Source organism: Pocillopora damicornis, chromosome 7 (genome assembly GCF_964200805.1).
Source record: "Pocillopora damicornis chromosome 7, jaPocDami1.2, whole genome shotgun sequence".
NCBI classification, from domain to species: domain Eukaryota; kingdom Metazoa; phylum Cnidaria; class Anthozoa; order Scleractinia; family Pocilloporidae; genus Pocillopora; species Pocillopora damicornis.
Window position 1 is genome coordinate 16,852,631 of NC_142676.1, and position 26,494 is coordinate 16,879,124.

Sequence of the window (26,494 nt, forward strand, 5' to 3'; positions counted from 1 at the left end):
TGACAAAACTCATTTGGTCAGTTCAGGCGGACGACCAGAGACTGGAGCCATTCCTGTATTTCACCGCTGACAGGAATAGCTCCGACTCAAACGTTTATTAGTATTTTTTCAATAACTTTTTAGTAATTTTTTAAAAAAAAATTTAAAAATTTAAAACTAAAATGGTGAGCAGTGCTGTACGAACAGTAGTTGTAAAACTTCTTTATTCTCTGACGCGTTTCGTCTAACTCTCGTAACTTCGTAAAAAATTAATATACGCATGAGTTGGAGCCATTCCTGTCAGCGGTGAAATACAGGAATGGCTCCAGTCTCTGGTCGTCCTAGACAGACTAAATTAGTTTTGTCAGCGGAAATTGGCAGCGGATGACTTTTTCATTGCCGGAATATCGCTGAACGACCTAGCTGAAGAAGATAGACTCTGCCTTATCTTCGTTATGTAAGTAGCCATTTCTTGTTTGACACGTCGGTGTTTTTGCATCGATATTTCATTGTTCCGCTTCGGTACACGCGGTTAACAATACTCACGTGCAAGGAGTTAAGATATAACTTATGAACTTTTACTATTTTTATCATCCAATCACAGGTCGGAGCCATTCCTGTATTTAGTCGCTTGTCTTGGAGATTGCCGAAAATTAGGTAAGTTCACGGAGCTATAAAGTTCTCGTAAAGGTCGGGCCGCAAAGTTTTTTTCTGTAGTTACCTTTTCTATGGTACCTACTTCCTAGCTATGTTAGTTGGATCAGTTAAGAACGCCTCACTTTTTCAAAAATTTACCTTGAATTTGATCGGTTTTGGCGTGTTTGATTTAGGCGAACCGATAAGGTGTCATTCAAGTCTCTCTGTTTCCTTGATTGAAACGTGATGTTTACGAAAGTCGCCTCGATAGATAAGATAGAGTCAATATACATGGCTGTGGTATTTGTTTTTTGCTGAGTTCCGTAGTTTTTTGTAAATTGTCCTCCAAAGTTGTATGAAATTAAAGTCTTGAAAAGTGTCACGACAAGCCTTCGCTCGAGTGAAATTTAATTTCCGTAAAACTCTGAAAAATAAAGAGATCCGATCAAACTGATTGTGGTTTTAGTATAGGTACATGAATGTCTTACAACACACGAGAAACGAGCGAAATCCGTGTCTCAAGCAAAATCGACCGGACCGCTCTTACAGAGACACTCTCTTAAATATTCATTAAATCCATTTGCCAAGAATATTGGGTTGTCAGGAATAATAGGGCGGCTTTTGGACTTCTTTGGCAGGCGGTTGTTAATTATCTTCCAAATTGCAATAGTATTTCCTTTGTTTTGTAATAGCTGAGATCTCACATAAGCTTTTTCTGCAATTCGTAGTTCACGTTTGACTTCCTGTCTGAAGAAACGATATGCGTTCCATTGAAGACGGTCATTTGATTTAGTGGCTCACCGATGCCATTGGTCCCGGTTCTTCATCAGTTAGCGAATTTCAACTGAAATAAATGGGTTGGGTCTTGACGTGATTTTTACTCGCTTTAAAGGGGCTTGGTCATCTAAAATATCGGTAAATAACGCATTGAACGTCTCCACTTAGTCATCAAAATCCTCAAACATAGATATTTTATGAAAAGGTACAAGTGACAGATCCTCACTGAATTGTTTTGCATTGTAATTATAGCGTAACTCCTGATGGTAACATAGGAGGGCTCGAGTCGAGGGGTCTTCAACGTTAATACCAGGTGAACAAGATGGTGATCACTTACTGAGCAGGTAAGTACGTCACTGAGGCTGACAATATCTGTGTTTGTCGTCAAAATTACGTCGATTAAAGATTCTGTGGTTTCTGTAATCCTTGTGGGTTTCTTAACCAGTTGTTGTAAATTAAATGTTGAAATAAAGGTCTGCAGTGAGGTAGTCTCAGGGTCAGGAGCTAAAATATTGCAATTTAGGTCACCAAGAATGACAACATTTAAGTCTAGGAGTAATACATCTGTGAGGCTATTTGCAAGAGATTCAAAGCACGTGCTTGGTGTTTGTGGAGGTCGATATGTGTTGTAGATCAAAAACGATTTGTACTTTCTGCATTGAACTCTTAGCCAAAGTTGTTGAAAGCCATCGTTGCAGGCAGATGATAAATTCTCAAGCATAGTAATCTTGAGGTTTGACTTGGCGTAGGTGCACAAGCCACCTCCAGCTTTGTGTTGTCCACGATCCTGTCTGAAAAGTTGGTAACCAGAGATCTCGAGGCTTGCGTCAGACACAGATAAATCCGCCCACGTTTCAGATACGGTGAAGATATCATAGCCATTATGCAATATGGTGTCTTTGACGAGACAGATATGCTCTCTTGATTTCAATTTAGAGTTTTAAGAAAGTGCCAGAGAAAATTTGATTGTTTAGTCTTTGAAATGCTGTTCAGCAAGGATCTCAAGCCTAATTTAAATATCCAGATGGACTTCATAAGCGCATATCTTTTTGTTTAATTAGTACTGTTCTTTTCTTACTGTATAGCTTTTTATGACCCATTGTTATTTTGGTATATATAGACTGCAACATAGAAATATGTTTTTGACTTGGTAATGACGTTTAGCCAACGTAGAAATGTCGTCGTTTTTTAGCAATCTTGAAATGTTTTAAATATTTTATCGCAATTTTTTATAGTTAAATGTTTTTCTAAATCACTTCTTCGTAAACTCAAGGGATACCATGATAAACGAGACTAAAAAATTGCAGCTGCTATTCACTTAAGAAAAGGAAATAATTATTTTGATCACCTTAATTTCGTATAGTTTACTATTTTCTATAAACTAAACATTTGCTATTAAATACTGAATTAGACCGTGTGTAGTTCAAGTGCTCCTTTTCAGGCGTTTTAATTCACATCTAAAAATTAAGGCGAATGTCATGAAGACTGTTTTGTGAAAGAGCTCTTTCTGTTATGGAACAAGAATGTACCCCATCACTTCGACAAGTTTGTTTCTGTTGTTTCCACCATGATATGCAAAATTTCCTCACGAATAATAATATGGATGTTGATTACCTACAGTGCCAAAGCCAATTCTTGAATCAGACGCCCGACAGTTTGCATAATCGTCACCAAGGAAACTGATTCTTGCCCTCGAATGGCTACTAATACCATAATCTGAAACAGAGTAAGCTTTGAATCCTTTTTTTTTTTGCAATAATCTTTTAGGGAAGCCATGACATGGTCCATTCCCCGGTCTGTTCCTCTTGAAAACCATGCGATCCCCTATTTTTCCTCACACCCCCCACCTCCCTTCCCCATCCCATGTGGTAAATATTGACGAAAGAAGCTTCAACCACTCGTTCAAAATAACAAAAAAAGGGAAAAAAATTGGCCGAGTCCTCTTCCGTCTCAATAAAATTAAAGTGAGCATGAAATCACTTTATTTTTTAAATTACTCTTGGAAAGAGAGCCTTCCGAGTGGGTTGCTATCAGTCTGTTGCAACAGTCCGCCCGTCCTTCCAACCAGTAGTCCATAAATTGTGGAGTAAAGTTATTTTTCTAAGCATGTTTGAAGAGTGAAAATGAAGAGCCGTCCCTTGGAAACAGGTGCCCGGCTTTATTCAAATCTGTCAATTTTATAATAAGACCAACAAAGCCCTGGTTTGCCGGCATCTCACATCAAAGATCAACGAGTATTAAGAGTCAGCTGTCTTTGTCAATTTGATTTGGTCTCCGATTTTTATACCGACGCAAATTTTGTAGAATCTTGTGTGCCAATAGGTCGATAACTTTGTCTCTTGATCGTCAAAACCGGTCAAGCACACATCGCTATTATACTCCAGAGCTCGGAATCGTAATTGAATTTTTCCCATTCAGCTGACGAGAAAGTATATGTCGATCGTTAAATTGAAAATAAAAGCGATAATAAACCTAGGAGTCTCATAAAGTATCTTAAATGTTTTTGAGGAGGATAACAAAAAAAGTCGCTAAGGTTATTTACCAAATGCTCCTTACCTTTCCCCTATCATAGCAGCGTGTATCGGAAGAAATTCTATAAAATAAGGCCAGGAAATTATGATATAAAACTTGAAAGAGATGATTTTTCTCCCTAACGTTTTGATTAACTATGGAAGTGGTTGAATCACCCATTCATCGCAAAACAGTCACTCCCTGTGACTAAACAGTAAGTAAGAATGAATCAGTTCAGAGTAATAAACACAAACAAACAGAAAGAGCAATAAAAATTTTAAAAAAACGAAACAAACAAGGAAAAAAACACCTTCTTCTGGATTACATTTTATTGCTTGATAATTCAGGGGTATGACTATTGATTGCAATAACTTGTGACCGTCCGTAGTACCATTAATCTTAATAATTAAAGTCCAACTGCCATCGCCGCAATGACCAAGGCGTCCTATGTGACAATAAACTGATTGCGTTTCGGTACCCAGCGTCAGCGGATAGGCTTTGCTCCCATCAAACCTAATAGGTAGCAACGTAACCAAATTTTATATGCCAAGTGATTCGAGTCACAGGTCAACAGTATCTCATAGCAAAATTCTGGAAAATGTCATTAACCAATCTTTTTCTCTCTATACTGCCATATTGCAAAGTTGTGCTCTTACAAGGTCAGTACTTACAATTTATTGTAGTAAAGCACTTTACAACTTCAAGCAGCTGGTGTGGGCAATAATTACAAATGCGTCCGATTAGTTAAATTGCTGTGACAATGTGTTTCAATAACATTCTTGGATGTAGATGTACAACAAAACAACGTATCTATTTATACTTGTCTACCACTAGCGCGCGTCACATCAATCACTGAGGATATACTCTTTTATTGTATGTAAGCCACCGTGTGGTTTTTTTTTTCTTTTCTTTTTTTTTTTTAACCCTTTAAGACCCAATCGTACAAATTTGTACGATTCAACACGTGGTCTTCAAAATGTGGGCTTACTTCGACTGGCATTCTGGGATTGAAGTAAAAAGCTTATTATTGGATACGTTGAAATGTTATGCCTCTTATCGAGTCATTTCCTGGCGAATTCCTGTTCGCAAGACACAGTTTTTTCTTCGATATTTTCTTGTGTGAATACTGCTGGCGATTTAAAGATGGCGGCGCGGTATTTTACTTTGGAAGAGGTTCTGGAGAGAGTTGTAAATGATGAAGAAGTCAGTGATTTCGATGATGAAAGCGAGGAAGACTTACCAGATGTGTCAGAAAGCGAAAACAATGGCGATTCAAGCGAAAGTGAGAGTGAATTCATCGAAAATAGCGATGGTTCTGGTAGGTTTGTGCTCTTTGTTTACATTTGGAGAAAAATATTTGTCATTTACGAATAATTTCACTTCGTTTTTCTTTGTCTTCTTCTGTGAATTTCTTTTTATAAACATGCAGATGTTAGCAATGAAGAAGTCAGTGATAATGGCGGACGTGATCGTAGTGTGAGTCCTACAAGTACTCGTGGTCGAGGAAGAGGTGCGCGTGTAAGACGAGGGCAAAGACTGCGCTTCAGGGGGGTTCCTCGAGGATCTCGCCGTGTTCGCCAAAACAGAAGACAACCACGCAATGCTGATCCAGAAAAAATGGCATACATCACCTATTTACTGGCGGTAGTAAAGACTGCTGGACATGTACTTTGCATTTACACAAACAACATTGTCTTCTTCTGAACATTTGAAATCGAGAGTTTAGTCTCTGCAACTTTTAGCAAGAACTGATTGCAACTGGCTTGTGAATTTCAGGGAATTTTATTGTATTCAGAATTTTTATTTTATTGTATTCAGAACACTGAACTGTTTTGTGCTTTTGATATACCTTTTGAACAAATGGAAGGGTTTTTTCTAAACTCCTTTGCCTGTTATTAGATTTCAGATCAGGTTTGTTGTTGAAAGGCTTGACATTTTGGAGCCGGATCGAAATTACAAAAAAATGCATAATTTCTGTTCTTTTTATGATATTCACAAGGGGTTTTTTGCATTCTGTTCCTTAGAAATTGCAAAATCTGGTTAACATAAAACTAAACCAGGCAGGGATCTTTTCCATGATGAAATATGACAGTGTTTTCATCTTTTAGGGTTCATCGCAAACAGTGAGCAAGTACTGTGCTTACCCTGAAAGGCTCAAATTGTTATTAATTACATAAAAACACAGCTTTTTGGAAAGATAATTTTATAAGGAATACATACATATATGGTTTTATAGCATTTAATTAAAATCCTGATGATCTGTGACTCAAAATGTTGTCGTCGTTCGGGGGAAAAAATATGGTGTAAAAAAAATCTGGGTCTTAAAAAATCAGGTGCCACCCCTCTATTTTTAAAAACAACTGAGGCTACTCCTCCTCCCCCATCAATAAAAATATTTGTCTTCAAATGTGGAGACATAAGGAAGTAAGCTGCTGCAAAAGCAACCGATTGTCCCACTCACTCCTTGAGTAGCTCTAATGAATAGCTCAGCACGTGCCTTTTAAAACTGTGTACATTTCTTAGCCGTCCTCTGCAAAATTACAACGTGAAATTACCAGAATTTGCGTGGTCCGAAAGAGGAAACTCCGACGGCAGATTATTTAAGAGGCCCTGCGCCTAAGAAACGACCGATGATTTCTGGCTAGAAAACTGTCTTGAGGATAAGCATCATGACCTGGCGCACGACGAAGAAGACGGGAAGAAGATATGCAGAGCGGAGGTTCGGGCGGCCAGGGCTTAGAAGCGTTTCGTTACGCGTAGTTTTGGCCAACAGCGTCGCGCATCAGTTTGGCGGTTCACGTTAATTTGTTGAAGTCCGATTTTCTTCCTAATGAAGATAAATCCATTTGGGATCCAGCCCAAAATATCATCTGGCTCGGAACTGTTATTAGCACCTAAGAATGCCTCATCTCCGCGACGGATAGCGGAATTCAATCTCTGACAGAGGATTCATTGCTTCTTTTGGGGTCGGAGGACCCCCTTTTCAGGTTCGGAAGCTCGCCAATGTGAGCGGTAAAACTACTTTGCTTGGGAACTGAGTCGGGAACGTAACTAGGCTTATGACCAGAAATACCTTTGCCATTGTTAAATTGGAATTCTCTTGTCTCTCTAGCGCCTGAATGCATAAATTAATTAAACTTTTGGAAAGACAATCTTGCTACCATCAGCGGTGTGCCTTTGTGGCCCGTGAAGCGCAAACCAACGCAAATTGTATACTCAGATGTGTCTAATTCAGCCTGCGGAAGTTATTCAGTTCGAGGACAAAATCTTTCACCCGAATTGGTCAGATTTTGAGAGCTCTCGGAGCTCCGCATTTCGTGAGCTTCTTGCCTTTTCACTGTCTTTACAAGCGTTTATAGACTCCCTCGAGGCGCAGACTGGCGTCTAGTACACAGATAATCAGAACATTAGTTCTAAAGTTCCAGCTATACAGAAAATAGCTCTTGATATTCATCGATGTTATCTCATTAGAGCCATCAGTATTGACCAGTATTATTTCGTGTTCCTGCACCTTTTTATGATTACTGCGCTTTGGAAACACGGGCTAGAGGCCCCTTGAGATTCACCCTTGAGGGGTCAGCTTGTTGTATTCAGTTAAGGTTAAAAGTTGTGATTATTGTTTTACAGTGCGGGATAGAGGCCCTCAAGATGATCCCTTGGTGGGTCTGCTTGTTACATTCAGTTACAGTTAAAAGTTGTCGACTTTTGTTTTACATTACGAGCCCGAGGCCCTTGAGATGCACCCTTGGTGGGTCTGCTTGTTGTATTCAGTAAGACTTAAAAGTTGTTGAATTTTGTTTTACAGTACGGGCTAGAGCCCCTTAAGATGCACCTTTGAGGGGTCTGCCGTTTTGCAGCTTCATAAGATTACGATTAAGGGTTCATGTTCGATGATTGTCAGCTATGTGCATACAAGGACTTGTCAGCCTTGTATGATCCGGACTCGGTATGTCCTTGTATATATTTATTATCATATGTTGTCACATGTGCTCTTTTTTTGTCTCTCGTTTTCTTTTATATAGTTTGGTGTTTTCTCCCTAGATATTCTTATACAGATTTCTGGTCCTCGTGCCAACCAGTCTCACGTGAAGTTGCCTCGTTGACGGAGAAATTGGAAATTCACTGCGTTAGCCTCCTGAGCATCCGGAACCTTCGATCACCTACACGAGGGTTTTCAGCAGATGGAGACCTTTTGCTGCAGACGTCTTAGATATCTCCTCCTTTGGGTTTTGGTCTTCTGGAATCTTCGACGGCTGTCAGGTCAACCAGCCGAAGCGAAAGCTCAGGCTTACGGGTACTTGCTTCGAGGGCGTCTGGGACATCGGAAAACTATTTTAGGGCCTTCGACAGATGAGCAGAAATCGAAAAAGGCGTGTTGGTTGTTCCTGCTTTCCCTGTCGGGCCCGTGGATTGTGCCCTCTACCTGCAGTTTCTTCTACAGTCATCAAAGTCGGCGTCTGCCGTCAACTGCATTTTTTACGCTTTCAAGTGGCTGCATCAGGTTGCAAGAGTGGATTCTCCTACCCTACACACCATCGGCCGTTTTCTCTGCGAAGGTGGGAGCTCTTCGTCTTGTTAGCCAACCAGCCTCTCATGGGAAAGAACCCCTCGAGGCGACCCATCTCAAACAACTAGTTGAAAGGACTGACTTTGGCAATCTTTTGCAATTAGGAAGCTTAGTTATGTTCTTCCTCGCCTTCTCCGGCTTTTTCAGAAGTTCAGAATTATGTCAAAGACTAGCCATCTAGTAGGCTTGAAGTCTCTAAATCTCTGTCCCTCTGAGCTCAAGCCCTTTCTTTTACTATCTAGCATGGGCCTGGCTGACCGACGCGCCCATGCCTCCAAGTGTTGTTTAGCGGGTTCGGTTGTGTAGTGGAGGCAAAATTACAGCCATTATGTAAGTAATTAGAAGAGAAAGGGAGACGGTAATGCGCATGCACGATTGCAAGCGAAATACATCTTTACGATATACGTTAAACCTATCGATACTAAGAAGCCCATAAACTAAGACATCAACACCGCGCACAATAAGCATAAATTTTTACTTTTACGTATGAAGGTTACTTTGTTTTCGTAACCAGCATTATCAATAGGGCGCTTTTACTTTTCAACATCTGCTATCTTACTTTGCCAATATTGCCAAAGCTTAACTCACCTTATCAACGCTGGTATTAGTATCCACGTGCGTAATGTGCCCTTCATCATCCTCCTTCATCATATCATGCATTTTATCTGTTCTCGCCGCTAGCTTGTGTTCAGTCAGTCTCGTTGTGAGGTTTTTGTCATCTCTTCGAAGTAGGAAGTTTGATAGCCAGAGCAATTGATCTTATAAACCGCTCCCTGTCTATCCCTCGGTTTGTCTTTGTTTTTTAACGTTTGTTAGTAACTGACTTAGTGTGGTGATCGGTTTGTAGGCGACGCAGATATTGAATGATTTTAGGATGCATCAGACGTTCTCAGACATGTCCCTTATGTATGGTAAAGTTGCCATAGTCGTAGAAGTTGCGGTGAAGTTTGTTTAGGTTGTTGTTGTAGATCGATGGGTGTTCCGTAGAATGAAGTCGTCGTTGTAGTTGTTTTCTGAAAAAGCAGGGTCAAGTTATTTGTTCTTGTTAGACAAGCTCTCTGTTAAGTTGCATATTAGTTGCGCTCATTGTAATAGAGTCCTGATAGTCAAGGCTTTCTGTGATGTCGATTCGTAGGATAACCCGTCTATTAATCTGTCGCTATGTGTATGCTAGATTTGCAAATAACAGCTATGATTCGATGGTAGATCAGGCTCGTTTGATCTCGCCAAAATACTAAACCTACCCTATATGCCGCTGAGGCGACGCAAAAAGTTACGACTAGAAAGATATTCTAGTCGTAACTAACCCGTTTCATATCGGTAGATGCAGCACGCAAACGCTGAGATAGAGTGAAATCAACCATAAGACTGTATGACTTAAGCTAGAGAGTAAGTCTATAAGCTTAAACGTTAACATCTCAAATCTACAAAGTGAGTGAACTGACCTCTACACATATAAATGTTTATAACGTTTGCAAACTGACCTCTAAACATCTGCAAACTGACTTCTACACGGTTTGGTGCTACTCTGGTTTACAGATTTTGTGAATGTAACCGAAGAAGTTACAGTTCATAGACCCGACGTTTCGACACTTCCTGATGAAGGCACTAGACAGGCGTGTTGAAACGTTAGGTCTTTGAACTGTAACTTCTTCGGTTACATTCATTAAATCTGTAAACCAGAGTAGCATCAAACCATGTCTAATTGTCCACCTGGTTGCCATGTGGACTTTAATATATATATATATATTTTTTTTACTTCTACACGTTTGCGAACTGACTAGAGACACTTGCGAAGCGAACATTGGCGAAACGATCGACATCCTATGGATGTATGTACTCGCTTCCTTTCACCATTAGAGTCAAGCAACAAGGGTAAATCCAAATCGAGCTGCTCTTTGGTTTAAATGGGGTAATTTTCTGTTTTCTGCATTGGCCACAAGACAAGACGCAGAACAGTCTAAGATTTTGACACTTTCAACACATCGAAAGCAGGAAAAATTTTAATGGTTAACTTTTTTCAAGAGTAACCCTAACGTTTACCACATTTTACGCAGGCTGATTATTATTGTTATTAAAATTTCTTTTTTTGTCCTTTTTTAACCTTTTTTTTGCGTTTGTATGGACCTCGACTTTGTCTCGGCCCATGGAAACGGAAAAAAAAGAGATGTGGCTTATATCCAGGCATCTTGACCAAACAAGCCTAGGCTTTTTTCGAGGGCGGGAAAAGAAAGCCAACGGTGTTTTGCGCACAACGAATCCACGAGAGCCGTTTATGTATTCTTTAATTTAATTGTTTTCTACCGCTGCTGTCTTTCTTGCGCAGTATCAAGACGGGCAATCCCACGCGAGCAACATAGGCCATCTTGCCCTCTCTAGTAGCCAATCAGAACACAGGATTGGTTTTTATATAGTAAGTGGTAATCATGATTTCTATACATTTCGGTCGCATTTACTCAAATAGTCTTACACTTTTTAATTAAACGAAGGAAAAAAGCAAATCTTTTTCATTGTATGGTTAGAACTTATGTTGGAAACACGAGATTCCTGCCGGTATACACCAATTTGAAGAGGAAGCAATGCAAGTTATATGAATTTTCCGATGCATGGCAAAGAGAACCAAACAAGTCAAGAACTTCAACGTATTTGAAACCGTGACCTCAGCGGATAACAAAAAAAAATCAACGTAATAAGTTTGGAAACTGACCACCACTCAGCCGCATCCTTGGTGGAGACGACCACTCACCAACAAAAAGGAAACGATAGAAATGAAACAAGCAATAATCGCTAGCAACCTGAAAGTGTCAGTTACCCCTGGTAATCGGCGTGTTTGCTCGCACTGAGAATCATCAGTTGCCGCGTAAGATTCGCCAGTTTCCTTTTTCAGGAGATGTCTGTTTCCTTTCAGATTTCCATGTTATTCTAATTCAGCAGTTTGTGCTTGTAATCTACATTTCGATGAACTGTTTCTTTTCCGATTCTTGCCTTCGGGGAAACGTTAAACCCTTCGTTGTTACAGTTATCTTCCAGGGAAGCCATGACACCAATCAGCATCTTCCATCTAACTCGGCCGAGTGAGGTTTGCTGATATTTCCCATTTGAGATCAAAGAATATAGATAGTCAGCTACCTTCCTGATTTCGATAAAGTTGATTTGGTGTCCGATTTCCATACCAAAGCAGATCTTGGAAAATTTTGTTTTCCAGTAAGTCGGTAACTTTGTCTCTTGATCATCAAGTTCCGTCAAGCCCGTGTCACTGCTGAATTCATGCTTGTTACTCCAGAGCTCGTAATTGTAATGGAATGTGTCCTAATGAAGCGAGGAGAAAAAGGAAGACTTGATCGTGAAAATTTTTAGAAATAGAGCTAGCAAATTATGCCACAAAACTTTGAAGAGTGGTCGGCTGCATCGATTAGGGTCAAACGTGTATCAGGGAGGTATGTTGACGCCTTATGCCTGACTGATATATTTGATAACAAACTGTCCGATAACAGACTGTCAACCGGTAGCAACTTGACAAGTGAAACACAGGAGTTTTTCTTTAAAAAGCTTTTTTCCTCGATTTTTACAATCGAGAAAATTGTAATTTTCGCGTTTAAACATGTATTTTAAAATACATGACATTCATGCATTTCGGTCGCACGTAATCAAATTGCCTAATCTCAGCACCCGAAAAGTCAAATGCAATATGTAAACACACACCGTAAATCAAACGAAGGAAAACTCAAAGCATTACCATTTTTATTGTATGTTTGGTTAATTTATCCTTCCCTGAGGAAGTTACATAGAAAGCATGAGTTTTCTGCAGGGTCTTGTCTGTTGAAAACAAAAATAGATTAAGAGAGAATTTTTTTGGAGACCGCGTGAAATCAAAAAAATGTGGCACATGCCCAGAAAAAGCCCTACCTTCATACTTCGCTCAAAGATACCTTAGGGTAAGTCTATAAACGTGGTATAATTTTTTTGTTCAGAACTGTTTTTGTTTTCTAGAAAATCACCGAACACTGTATCGAGCCCCAACCGCCATAACAGTGGCCGAAATGAAGCCGACGAGTAGGGCAACAAAAACGTTATTCTTCAAAAACGCAAAAGAAAGCAAGTCTTTCCGAATATTATCTATTTGTATACGAGGTATTAACAAATGATTTGAATCTAATAACGGGATCATTGACATAACTATGAATTATTGGCGAATATTTAAAAATCGCCAAAATTTGATTGATTAAAAATTTCATTTTGGAGCAGTTTTTCAATAAAAATTTTTCCTATTCGGTATACTCGGAATCACTTGAGATGAGCATTTCTGAAAATTGGAAACGATGTTCTTTTCAAGGATATAAAAATTAATTTGGGGCTCTTAATTACTGCGAAGAAATAGCCCGATCTATTTCGTGCAAATCGCAACGCCGCCGTGTAAACAACCGCAGATAATCCAATTATTCTTTTATTATCGAAGCCATAATTTCTGCAAAATCTTACCGCTTTGAGCTGTGCTTTATCAGAAACTCAATATGTTACCCTTACCTTCTGAAACCAGTGATTAAGGAGTGATGTGTCCATTATTTTTGTTTCAAATCGCCATGTTCACTTGAAAAGTGTTTACAACGTCCGGCTTGACCATTTACAATACTCGAAGCTGGTCATAAATCATCGCAGACCATCGCAACTCTTGACTTATTTCTGCTTCCATACAACTCCAGTATATACAAAAGTCTTTTTTGCACGATAAACCAAGATGCTTTGATTGCTTACAGTTTCAGTTAAGAAACGTTTGGCTCCCCAAATGGCACAACGATGTTCACCAACGAAGTCGTGTGTCATCCTTCATGTTTGTCACGCAATCACGCTAAACGTGCACAGGACACCCAGACAGGCATTCGTCTGCACCGAGTGCAGGGCCAACTAATATTTATTTCTTAGTCAGTGTTATGTTTTAAAGAAAAACCTGCGCGAATTCACTTTAAAAACGCTGTAGATCTCTTTTGAGTGTTTTGAATCAGTGCCATTCTGAAAAACTACTTTTTGACGTTTTCGTAAATTTAGTCACCCCCTGGTACTGACTATACATGCGTTGTTATCGACTCTATTTCCACGACTTCGCGCTTGCAAAGATTATTTTTATCAATAGGCACTTTAAGCATGACGTTTAACGGCAAACGGCAAACGCAAGCTTGCCTTTCATTTTGTTACCTATTTATGGAATTCTTAAAAAAAATCCTGCACAAAAAATAAAATAAAATAACACATTCATGACAAACACAAACCTACTTAATTCCGTGTACACACGCCTAAAGACAGACGACAGAAATTGAATTTTTGACGTTCGCGGGAAAAACAAACGTCATGCGTAACCTCTCAAATGACGAACTTCCCAGTTAACTAAAACAACTGGAATTTAATTGTCTAGTGCTCCGTGATTATATACATCACCTACGTGTCCCAAGTGGATCGATAAGGTCTACCATGACCTTCAGTGGCAGGCAGACAGGTTCCACGGTGAGGCGTTCTTTTCTAATGACACTGGAAAAATTCTACCGACTATGTAAACAGAACAACAGACTAACAATTTCGTGCTTTATCTAAGCACTTTGAACGGTAAACTTCACTAAAAACGTAAATCTTCGAGTCACAAAGTCGGCCGCTTGTATCAGGCCGCGAGACATTACGTGTTATTTGATATCGCCTGACTGTAGGTCATTACAATTACATTTTTTAAAACTTTGGACTTACACAATCTCTGTTTTTTGTTTTTGTTGTTGTTTTTTTTTTTCTAAATTTTCCTTACGATAGCGTGCTCATCAATTTAAACCTTTCGATTTTGTACCTTGATTGCTACGATGATGATGGCCATCGCTAGAAACTTGACAGTTTTCTCAACTCGAACTCGGAAAGTGTTGTTTCCCGTCCCTCAATCGAACAATTAATCGGCTATTCTTTGAGATCCCGAATTCTCGACAAGACAGAGGTGGCGTACCCTCGGAGATTCAAGAAATCAGGAAGTTCCTTCATACCAGCTAACTGAATGGGTTTTATAAAGCAAAAAAAGAAAGAAAGAAAGAAAGAAAGAACTGAAAAGAATACAGTGTCATATACTTTAGGTGTTTTCCTGGTCAATGAAACCAATATTCAAGCTACATGTAGTTCGTCACTGCTGACAGGTACAGTTAAAAGAAAGGGCTTCGATCTTGCTCACGTAAGGCTGCTTACGATGAACGGAGATATCGCTGATATCAATGCTAAAAAATAAGCAAATATCCTTCAGCACTGAAATGGAAAAGCTCTTTAACTTGGACTTTGCTGCCATTTCAAAAAGATTGTACGCATCATATGTGATAGGGTGTCTAAGCGCCAGTTCGTTTAAAGCCGCATTCGACAGCTCTTGGATTCTTGCTTCACTTGCAGCGGCCTCCAAGTCGTCATCAGACAGTTCCTCGTCATCCTAGAGGGTCTTTTTCGCAGCCAGTCGGGAAAAGAAGGCAGCTATTTGATTTGCTGTAAGGAAATTGTCGCTTGTAAACAGGCGGTTATTACTCGCATCTTTGGCGCTTACCATCGCACGTGCAACTGATGCAGGGTCTGCTTTCTGTCCTGATTGTTCCCCCAGTTTAAATTTGGCAGTAAGATAGGCCTTCTGGCTGGAAGTAAATCTCTTTCGTGGGGCACCAGCCCTTAGTGCCCAGCCCATTGGTACTTTTCTGCACGAATCTGGTATGATGTCAGGTCTACTGTTTGCAATAACCTCTGGTACTGAAGGGGTCTGTCCCTTCAGATTCTCTCCATACACCTTAACAGCTCTGTCTGTTAAGGTCTCGCGCTCTAGAGCTCGTTCGTGTTCACCAAAACCTAAGTGTTGCTGCATTGAAGAATACCTTAGGAATGTCCGTATGCAGCTCTCCTCAGGACAAACAAAAAGTCCTTCTTCTACACCTGTCAGATTTTCTACGAATTCAGCGTTAGCCTCTTGGTCTACTTGATCCTCATGAACTTGAGGATGTACGTTTTTCTTCTTGCCTCGACTGAAGTGAAGGTACTGGAATGTGTTTGAGTACTTGTGAGTGATGGAAGCTCCGACAACGGTGGATTCTCCAACTTTAAAAGTTTCCCAGGGCCAACACCGTACGCCTTCCACACGCGAATTCCCTCACCGTTATACTCAACATTGTTAATCAAACTCACACCTTCGACCTTCAAAGATTGCTCAAGAGGTGTGGCTGATTCACACAGAGTAACGTTAACCGCGGACACTCCCCCGGAGGAAAGAATTGCATCAGACATCTGAGCGGGAGTCTCAATATCGCTGCCAGAATTTAGGTGAACTCTCATATGTGATTTGATCGTAGCAGCCTTTCTATCGCAAGGCCCTTTTCCCCTTGGGGATCCGAGAAATCAAGGCGCTTTATGGATACGCCAAACTGCTCGCCGAGGACTCTTGCGCACACAATGGTTGCTTCACAGTGATAACATCCGGCATTGTCCTGCCGATAATACACGGACGCTAGATTGGGTACTGTGATCTTGAGCTGCTGTATAACATCTGCCATCACTGCGAGTACAGCACAGTTGTCTTGATTGCACGGTTTAAAAAGGTGTACAAATGTAAGCATTTGCATCTCATCCCCTTCGCGCTTTGTCGCTACTGTCACATGCCAGGGGATACCACGTTTCCCAAACCAGTCGGTCTGGCTCTCTCTATACTTTCTGGGCAAATATTTCATGGCCCAATCTTGCACCAGCAGCACTGAAGTTTCATCTAGTTGCTCCAAAAGCTCCACTCGAGCAGAATCTTGCTTGACAGACCGAAGAAGGTGTGACTTCCAAGCCCAGATTGCTTTCTTGGCTTGCTTCACCCTGAAGAGAAGATCTTCCTTTTCCACAGATGATAGATTTTCAGTCTGCGCCGCCAGGCGTGCCTCAAGTTGAAGTAAAGTCTCAGATAGAAGGTCGCAGCGGTCACATGCGTCATTGTGGTCATGCTCGCAGACAGACTGATATGCAGGATCCTTGGGGTCGCTTAAGGTAAACGGTCTGCAATGATCGGGCACTGACGAGCTTTGAGACACATGCACCTGTGAATTTAAGCCACAGAATATTCGGATTTTTAGTGCAGGAGGTATTTCGATCAGTACAATTACTTTCAGTACAGCAATCAGGGTAGTTATTTGACAAATATCCAACTTCTGAAAAATTGAATCAGTGGCAAACAACAGTTCTCTTTGTATTAATTTATTCCATTGTTTAAAAGCTAGTGTGCCGCAAAGTCATCCATCAATTCGCAATAAAGTGCGTGAAATACGTTGTTTAAGATTTTTTTAAATTAGGCCATCTTTTTTTCGATCTTCAGAGCAGCCCGACGGACTCGGCTAATTTTCGGTTGGTGCAACCGACATACTCTGCATCACACAAATCATATTTACAATTGTACACAACGCATTATTGGCTAATTATAGGTGGTTTGGGCTCGCAGATCTCGAGGCCTTCACATATTTTGCGACTCTTGAACACAGGTTGAAGAGTGTGATCTATTTTTTTGCTTAGATCTGATAATTGCCTTTTCACTGCGTCAGCTGACTTTTGATCTTTGAAAGGCAAAATCACTCGATGAACAGCATTTTCGTTGGTGGATAATTGAGCTTGCACTCCGATGTTTAGTAAAGTAATAAATAATAAATTTTACCTTAAATCTAAGAAAAACACTATTTCTGCAAAAAAAAAAAAAAGGATTAAGATACGGAATGGTTTTTCCTTTGCCGCATGTTTCGTATCATTTGTGACCATCGCCTTCTATTTCCAGGCTCTATGACAATGGCGTTTGGGTACCGGGCCTCCCAGCTCAGACTTTTTTCTGGATTTTTAACTGCTAGCAGTCTATTTCGTTTCCTAGCCTGCGACGTGATAACATTAATACGAATTGAGAAACAGCCAGCAAGCGGCGGCGAGGGGTGAAGCTGCCCTATTCCCTCCTAGATTCCTCCCTTAATTTCGTAATTTTAACATTCTTAACTCTATTCAGACCGGGGGTGCGGATTCGCCCCTCCCCCCCCCCACCGTAACTTCCAGAATATTTGAGCAATGACAATGAAACTTAGAGGGTATATAGTATGTCTGAACATTTATCTTTTGGTATACGTCACGTGGTATGATGACGTCATGTCTTGTGACAATTATGACATAATGTCCAAACAGTTGCCATCCGCCATCCTGGATTTCAAACTTTTTTAAAAACCTCAGAAAACCGCCACAAATTACTGAAAAGTCCTTAAAAACTTTAAACAAGAGAGGATAAAATTATCCTCTCTTGCTTTAAAAGGTTGCCAAAAAGGCCTAAAAAGGTGAAAATAACTACATTAAACCTAATTTCCATTACTAAAAACACAAAAATTACAAATTTAGAAAAGATACCTGTCAATGACATTACCATGGCAACCTTAAGTTCCCGAAACGATAACCTGTCATACCAAATTATTTCCAGATAAATTTTAGATAAAGTTGTCAAGTTTGGCAGCGTTTGGTTGATTATTGAAAAAGTTATAGATGCTCAAAGTCAGCGCGGGCACTCCCCCCCCCCCCTGGTCTGGATAGGGTTCAAAGACCATAAACAGTCTCTCGCCGTCTATTCTTTTTATCAGAACGACCAATCCAAAATCAGCAAACTCGTTCGACTCTGAACGAATAGAAGCGTCCACCCATTGAACATAGGGGGAAGTAAAAAATATCGGCTACCTTCATCGAATAATCAAACGGCGACATAATAAATTTCTTTGGATAGCTTACGAGGAACACATTGCCTGGAACAACTCAGCAGGACTTTTGGACGCGATATCTTCCATTATGGCGGTCACACCTTGTCCAGCTTTTTGTATGTAGTAACGCTTTGTTCTCTGACTTGCGATCTCCCACAGAGTGTTAAGCCTAGAACGGACTGGACTGGTATCTCAGGATTGCAAATACTCGTTAAGGGCGTCAGCAGGTTTGTGTTCTGCCTGTGCACCGCGAAGATCATCGAACGTTACTTCAAAAGAAGTGCATGTGTCGTCACTTTCAGGAATGTAGAAACTTCCTCCTAGTGTTATGGGAGTACTGTGAGGAACACCAGCGTAATCCTCCCCCTCGTCCTACAAATGTAACCACGCGTGTACAGTAAACACCTGAATATAAGAAGATTGATTTCGGGCTTCTGACTGATCGTGTTTTTGTTTAATGGGTGTTTAGTGGAAATCAGCCTGAAAGCGTTATTAAATTGTTCTTAAAATTTTTTCAGAAATAGTATACATTATACTCACTAGAGGTGTAATTAGCATACAATGTTTCATTACTCGCACTAAAAAAAAAATTCAAATTAAAAGTAAATAAATACTATCGATGATATAAGTGAACACGAATTTTCTTAGTTTTTCTAGACTAGCTTTCTTTTTCTGGTATCCTTTTTCTTTTTTAAACATAAAGAACATGTTTATTTTTCAGGCTGAATTTGTTCTTCAGTATATAAATGGTGTTTAATTGCCCAATTTTTAGCCTGATGTTCTTAATCCACGTGTTCTTGTATGCGGGTGTTTATTGTTAGTATTACTTTGCGTTTCTGTTTTTCTCAGAGAAATAAGAAAACATAAGTATGTAACTCGGTAGAAAATCATAGCGTGTTTAATTCCAAATGCTTGATTTGACTGGGCTACACTGGCGCTCAAATTCTGAAACATCAGGCACGGTGAGAAGTAATAGAAAAAACGAGATGGAGGCCAGCACAAGTAGGAAGTCTGAACTTACATGAATTGACTTCCAATGTCGTGCATCGGCTTGAATGTAATTATTTAATATTGATAGCGCTATTCATAAATGATGGAGATTGTTTTGCCAAACAAACGAAACTGGTGGATAACTCCTTGCGTTGAAATCTCAACGTGATCAAATAAGATACAACCCATAGAAAGTTTAGGCAAGTCTACACAAGTGCGTGTCTATCAGAAAACAGGTCATGTTTAATCACAAATTTTCTTAAAATCGCAATTGATAATGCCCTTTCACCGCGAAAATACATGTGAAAACTACTGAAACTACTACGACCTGTCACTAAAGTGGCTCACCAAAGAAACATTTTCAATTCCTTTTGCAATGCCAGCTATGCTTGAGCTACAGGCTTCTGTAACCGTTATCTTGGTATCCGGAACAATGGCCGTCCTGCAGTCACGACAAATTCCTACACACACAAAAAAATTATAAATTATAATCGAACTGTTCGTAAAGTAAGACTAATTTATCAATACTAATGGCTCAGTCAATTCCAAGCCCGCTCATCCCCCGGGGCATTTGTCTTTTGATTTTGAAAATGTGGAAAATGCCCCACGGTGAGGCAAGCTCACGCATACAAGTAATCATTCCCAAATAAATGTAACTTCATTAGAAGGACTGGAGCCTGCAACAGCTTCAATCGCTTTTTAACATCTAAAACTGCAACTCTTTTGCTTCCCGGCGTTCTTCTTTGCTTCATCTCTCGTTTGCACACGGAAACAACAGTCCAAATATTTGTACAGTGTTGGGGCAGAACCATTTACAGTAAACTCTCGCTTTGCGGACACCTCGCTATTACGGACATTCGCTATTACGGGCAAAATTGTTATGCTAACCAGTTTTTTATCTCTATCGTGTCAAGGTCAACACAAACCTCGCTTTCATACAGAGGCCTGGTTAAATATCACAGAACTGTAAAATCGTCTCTTGACAGAGACAAAAACAGCTTTTTAATCCTACCCTCTCTTTCGCTTTTCAAATCACCTGCTCGTCCCCTCGCACCAACAACGCAACAACGCAACAACGTCCCCTAAATCTATCCATCACTCTGACCAAAATAAATATCTCGGTCCCAGGCCGCATGGTGAGATAAGGAAAGAGGTGTATTAGTTTTTGGCGACAAGAAGTTAACAAAAAAAAAAAACACACTGTTAAAAAATAATTTGATTCAACTAGCTCACACTACAAAATTAAATGGCTGGTTAAATGTGTGCTTCAGTGGTAGTACTAATTTAAATGTGCCAATTTTGTTTTTACTAGCAACTTCTTGTCCTGTTTGTCATAGCGTCCTATTGTAAGTTAACAACATTACAAAGACTTACCAGACCCAACAGGGAGGAATATTCCCGTGCGTCGAAGGATTGCCTTCGAAAGCGCTTTGTTTATACCACGGTCACCCTTTCGTGATTTCCCTTCCTTGGCATGCCTCGATAATTCGGATGGAACACGGCACAGTTGCGAGCCTCTTCGCCATCCAATGGCCAAAGAGGAGCGATGGGCTGGGCAGATAGAAATGTCCGAAATATTGGAAGGCAACGTGAATATCGATGCCCGTGCTAAAATGAGATCGACTTCCGATTCAACATCATTCACGCCCACAGCCTGTTTGTGTGCTGAGATGCCTTTCTCACATAAGCGCAGAGGGACTATAAGAGACGCTTTTCCTGCAACTCGACTTCGCTTATCTTGGGAGCAGCATCCCCCAACTAATCTTTGAAAGGAGCAATTGATTTCCATTTGGTACGCTCACCTCTTAAAAAAATCGGCGGCCAAACGAAAACACCATTTTAGTTTGCTTTGGAAAATTTATGGCGCGATGCTCATTATATGGTTAGAAACTGTGCCTAATCTAATTTATTTTTTTAGCGCTGAGTATTTTAGAAAGCTACTCCCAATTTAATTTTTCCACTCCCGCACCTGTCTACCCTGCAAGCCGTCACAATTTACAAAATAGGATATCACATTTTTTTAACGTCGTTAAAAATTAATTCAGTGAAATTTCCTCTATGCTGTAGTAACATATACCTAATTCACTTAGTAGTCTAGGGTGACGCATGATTGGTATCGCGCTTAAAAAATGCAAACAACGGTAGTTTTAAATTCTGGATTTAAAACTTTTTCCCGGAAATAAAAAATAGGGGATAAGAAGGAAAGAAAATAAGAGCGTATTGGTAACCGAGCCTCCTTTCGAGTGACATGTTATTGCGTGACACCATCGCAAAAAACGAACGTCAATGATTCATTTCATCTGTCAGGATGCTCTGGCTCGTTCTATAAAAAGCAAACTTCCATTCTTAATGTGAAAGGAAGACTTGTAAAAAAAATTCGCTCATAATTCGTAGGATAAGTATATGAATTTAAGGAAGAAACAATACAAGTAAAACAAATAATCAATGCACGGCAGAGAAAATAGTACTAAAAAAATTTCAAGACTTTCAAAATATTTTAATCCAGCGAAAAACAAATCAATATGAAAAGTTTGCAAACTGACCTTTGCTCAGGGATCTTGAGCAGCCACATCTCCTGTCGAAATCCCAACATAGCATTAGCAGACGAACACCCAACATCAAAAGAAAAACAGTAGAAATGAAATAGGCAATAATACCCAGCACTCTAAAACCGTAAGTTTCCTCTGGTAATCGGCCTGATTGTTTGTTCTGAGCATGATCAGTTGCCTCGTTACGTTGGCCAGTATCCTTTGTCATGAGACGTCTGTTTCCTTCTACGGCTCCATGTTGTTCCTAGATCGGCAGCTCGTGCATGTATGCTTCAGTTCTTCTTTTCGAACTAGTTATACCAGTTTCGAAGCTAGTACATCCGTCAATTATTCTAAATCATGGTTTCGATCATGTTTTGTTTTTGAACTTTTTTTGATTTCCAAAATCTTTCAAAACTGCATCGAGACCACAACTTGATTTAATTGATTTTCATTAAATTGAAATTTTCCAATTCACCTACCCGAAAGCAAACGCACAGTGTTTTCAAGTTAACTCATGAAACTGACGGAAGTGTGCAACTGTGACATATATATTGAGAGATAGATAGAAACAGCTGTCATGGAAATTTATATTTGCATAACTGATTTTTGAGGTCAAATGCTAAACAAAACCTTCTCTTTGTGTTCATGAATGCATTATTCCATCGCTTTCTTCTAGAACATTTACATCTCTACTCACGTCACAAAAAATGTGCATTTCATCGATCGAATATTCAAAATATGTCTCCGGTTGAATTAAGCGCGCATCTACTTGGTCTCCTGGCTTAAAGGGAAACGGAATGAAATTTGATCCAACGTTGGCAAAGAGGTTACCAAGAGGATGAATTTTTGGTTGACGCTTCTAACTCTGGCAAACGGTGAGTCGGGTACATTCGCACTAAAGATTGAAATGAGCACTGATGACGAATTTCGACTGGATATCTTTCGAATGTTTTTTTATAAGGTGTATTTGAAACATGCCCAGGCCGATCTCTGACGTTTTTAAATATAAAATGTTTGAAAAATGAAAATCATTCTCCCCATGCAGCACATGCTACATATTACCCGTGGCCTGTAACATTCGAAACAGCCATCTTATTGACCGCTGATTTAAGGTGCTACGCTGAGATGTCGAATGATAGGAAATGAACCAGAACAAGCTTATAGCTTACAACTGCATGGCATGTGAAGATCGAAACTCACAAGAATTCTATCGTTGCTTTCGGTAACTGAGTAGAGCCATGTATGCTGTTGTCCTCTTTAAGGCCGCAATACCCATGTCAGTGTCACATGCTCATTTACCACTGCAGCATTTTGTCAGGCACAGAGGCGCGTTTAATGAATTCGCCGTAGGTTATATGACACATCATTTAACCAACTTGAATAAATCTTGACTCGGTTGTTTCTCACATATGTATGTGTGTCTTTAAAGGAGCAGCTTGAAATAGCTAGTAATTATTTTAGCTATAAAAATGTTCTCTATTCTGATTATTTCGAATACGCTTGTGGTTAATCACCGACAAAGGCACTGAGAAGGGTGTTTTTTGTCTGAAGTTTTTTGCACTTATAATAACCTGTAGAAGTAAGCAATTCCTATCGGTTTCTAACACGTAGTAAGACTTTCAATCCTAAGCTATCTGAGACCCATAAGAGCTAGTGTTGACCCTAGACTCTCTCACGTTCCGTTCATTTGTAAACACCACAAAGGAGAGTTACAGGAGAGTTAAACCATACTTTTAATAGATTGATATGTGAGCGCGGTGGGATTTAAATGCACGACTTGGTGAGTGAGGCCATTAATTTTGTGTTTTATGTTGACGTGGCTGAAAGCTGTTTCGCGATTTTACACTAAAGTGATCTTCTCAGTTGGTTTCGAAAGTCATGATCATTAAGGCAACAGAGAGCTGGCGGCTAAAGCTTTCCTAAACACATTTCTTATGTACATTCTCTTTTGAAAGAGATATTTATCAAGACGACAATGTACACCTATTTGAGATATTTTGGCTGCTATTGGACCATAGAGTTTGTTACCGGTCAGCCTCTATGGCACAGTAAGTAGACTTGGTCCACTGTCGTTCTATCGAGCAGACAGAGCCAGTTTCGTATCCAGTGGCGCCAAGTCGGCCGACTTGCCTTTGGTTTTAATAACGTTTCCTTCAGAGGATCTTTTCATGAAAGTGATTTTCGACATCAGCTCTAAACTTGCGCCGTTAAGTCCTTGTTTGTTTCCCCATTAATCACTGTAATTTGTATCTTTATTAAGCGGTAACCTCTATAAAGCGGTCACAGTATTACATATATATATTTTACAATTATATTATTATTTTCATTGTTTTCCATCTGTATCAAACGGTCACTGACAGCGACGCCACTCGAATATAACTAATAATAATCTTCCAAGTACTTTTGAATCCATGTTTCTCTCCTTAAATCAAAGTGAGTAGCATTTTTGAGCGAGATTCCCTAGACTAAGTGGTCAGTTATAAAGTAAAGTGGTGTATCTAATTTTCTATGTGATTGACCGCCTAATACAGGTTCGACTGTATGCCTCTACAGTCCAGAAAAAATAATTTCTCCCTGAGCCAAATTGTCTCTGAGTTGTTAGAGTTTAATCTTGATTTCCTAAAATGAACAGTTACGTTTTTCAATAGTTCCCGATATCTTTTAGTTGATGTACTAAGGGCGTTCGCATTGAAATGTCAAGGATGACTAGTCTACAATTTCCGGCCCTTGACTATAAGAAAAGCTCAAACTGTGACAATCATATGATTTTTTCTGTTCTATCAAACAATGCAGGATGTCAATTACGAGACTCAATGATTTCTGAATGCGGGTTTTTTAGTAAAAGTACGGGGAGTTTATTTGAATTCTGGATAGAAACAAGTTATTTCCTATTATAAATTATAAAACGACTGCATATTAGGGCACAGGGCAAAATAAAAATCTTAGCAAGAGATATGTACAATCGCTTGAGTTCACTGAAGCTCCCAGCTCGTTTTTCGGTATCTCAGGAATGATCAGGGTTTCTGACCGCCGAGACTTAAAATTCGAACGAGTCTTCAGATGACAAACTTAGTTGGCGAACGAATAAAGGGGGTAAGTTTCTTAAGAGACTGTGGTGCTGTGTCGGTGGGAGAGTATAACAGGTAGTTTAGTGTTAACAACTGAGTTGAAAACGTAAATTGACCAAAGTAAAGAGTTTAAAGGCTGACGTTTCGAGCGTTCGCTCTAATCAATCGCTCTGACGAAGGGCTAATGCTAGAAACGTCAGCCTTCAAAATCTCAGTGTTAACACTAGAAATAGCTGGCAAACGTTAGGTTGTACACATAAGCCGATATCTGAAGTAATAAACTTACAGAACACTTGGTCAGGTTAGATGTAAAAGCCACTTATTTCCTCTTTCATTACTGGAGCACTAGACATAATTCTGTGCAACTTTAGTGTTATGTTAAGCAGCCTTAAATTTTTTTTTAAATAAGTCGATAGGGTAGAAGAAAACGATGCATATCATTGTCATTGTTTTAAAGAGTAACCTTAATTTTTTTTCCACTTTTTAAAAATAATACAAGAAATAATAATAATAATAATAATAATAATAATGATAATAATGATAATAATGATAATAATAAAAAGGAGGTATTTAATGCGTAAACGCGTCTAACATGCGAAGGTCAGGAATAATACTGCCCTTGGGAATAGTGCGGAACAATTTATGCATGAACACGTTTTCAAACTGCTTAATAATTTTTTCCTTGTAGTTAGCAATCCAGCGAAACCTTTTCTATCATAGCAATTCTAGTTCTAGGCGATATAGCCTCGCTAAAGTAATTCTAAAGATTCATTCTGTTTGAATAGGTGACAGAAAAACTACACCAACTAAAGATATATTTACGAGCTCTGAGTTCTAAGTTAATCCTTATCACAAATCCGCGTAGATTCCTTTCTGTTGATTCTCTTCTATCGAAATTTCGACATCTTTTTTCCGGTAGCTTGGTTAAATGGGCTTTGTATTTTCCATACCAGGAGTGACACGAAATAATCGTTGAAAATTGAACTGCGGATGCTTATATTATGCTATAAGAAATCGCCTAATAATTTATTCTTTCTTGCTTTCGAAAGTAAAAATCATAATAGCACGTTGCCATATCAGTTATGTTATCTTAAATTGATTGCTTTTAGTCCAATCAGTTTCATCCTCTGCCATCTTCTCTGACGTAAAAAGGAATTTTTTCATTAAGTGTCTTAAAGAAAGGCTTTTAATTTGGCTCTTTTGAAATAGCCAAGATACGAAAGAGGTCACCATGATCGTTACCCATTAACTTCCTTTCTAGTCCTTTCGAAAAACAAGGTCTGTTCCAGGTTGCCATGGCTGTCTCCTTTCTTAAATGGATTGTCATTGGCTCAAAAGTCTCTCTCTCTGCAAATTTCAATATAATACCTTTTTAAAAATTTTTTTTTCACTTTTTTATTTTTTTTATTGGAAGGCTGTAAAGGAGCCCTTGTCCTAGATTTATTGTAGAGGCGCACTAGCTTGGAGTTAAATGATGTGTCCATTGAAAGGTTTTTTCTTTATTTACACCTAAGCCTTTAAAACCGGTATGTCTAATCTCCATAGACGACGGGCACAACTTTTATAGACGTGTACCTTTACAAGTAATAGGTATTTCACATGCCACAAACATCGTGCCCATACATTGTAAACAGCAGCCTTTGACCTCGCACACCGAAAGTGATCAAAAAGTACCCGAACTTTAGAGCATCAAGA

At 39.5% G+C, this 26,494-nt stretch overlaps 3 protein-coding genes, 1 long non-coding RNA gene and 1 pseudogene across 7 annotated transcripts in view; 2 read left to right on the top strand and 3 right to left on the bottom strand.

Moving 5' to 3' along the window:
- The first annotated feature begins 4,974 nt into the window (after positions 1–4,974).
- Positions 4,975–5,753, top strand: LOC149042861 (uncharacterized). Its single transcript, XM_089212086.1, has 2 exons — positions 4,975–5,221; positions 5,333–5,753. Exons 1-2 carry the CDS (start codon positions 5,047–5,049, stop codon positions 5,605–5,607), a joined length of 450 nt encoding a protein of 149 aa, XP_089068212.1. The 5' UTR covers positions 4,975–5,046; the 3' UTR covers positions 5,608–5,753.
- A 3,465-nt stretch (positions 5,754–9,218) lies between these two features.
- LOC149042862 (uncharacterized) lies at positions 9,219–22,054 on the bottom strand. 2 transcript variants are annotated; one of them, XR_016188376.1, is made up of 5 exons: positions 21,858–22,054; positions 21,744–21,775; positions 20,213–20,751; positions 19,549–19,661; positions 18,444–18,582 (listed from the first exon to the last, which is right to left on the bottom strand). It is a non-coding gene; the product is annotated as an uncharacterized LOC149042862 (long non-coding RNA). The 2 variants fall into 2 exon arrangements; XR_016188375.1 differs by lacking the exons at positions 18,444–18,582; positions 19,549–19,661; positions 20,213–20,751 and adding an exon at positions 9,219–9,483.
- LOC149042863 (putative skeletal organic matrix protein 5) lies at positions 10,934–13,305 on the bottom strand. Its single transcript, XM_089212088.1, has 2 exons — positions 12,995–13,305; positions 10,934–11,779 (listed from the first exon to the last, which is right to left on the bottom strand). The coding sequence occupies exons 1-2, from the start codon at positions 13,028–13,030 to the stop codon at positions 11,393–11,395; spliced, it is 423 nt and encodes a 140-aa protein (XP_089068214.1). The 5' UTR covers positions 13,031–13,305; the 3' UTR covers positions 10,934–11,392.
- On the bottom strand, positions 14,761–18,344 carry LOC149042864 (uncharacterized; annotated as a pseudogene). Its single transcript, XR_016188370.1, has 2 exons — positions 18,191–18,344; positions 14,761–16,536 (listed from the first exon to the last, which is right to left on the bottom strand). The product of XR_016188370.1 is annotated as an uncharacterized LOC149042864 (transcript).
- A 393-nt stretch (positions 22,055–22,447) lies between the features above and the next one.
- Positions 22,448–26,494, top strand: part of LOC113685320 (MAM and LDL-receptor class A domain-containing protein 1-like) — a 40,166-nt gene continuing 36,119 nt past the window's right edge. For both annotated transcript variants that reach the window (XM_089212073.1, XM_089212075.1), the window contains exon 1: positions 22,448–22,606. In XM_089212073.1, the coding sequence (XP_089068199.1) occupies positions 22,570–22,606 (37 nt within the window). In that variant the 5' untranslated portion in view covers positions 22,448–22,569. The remainder of the gene's footprint in view (positions 22,607–26,494) is intronic.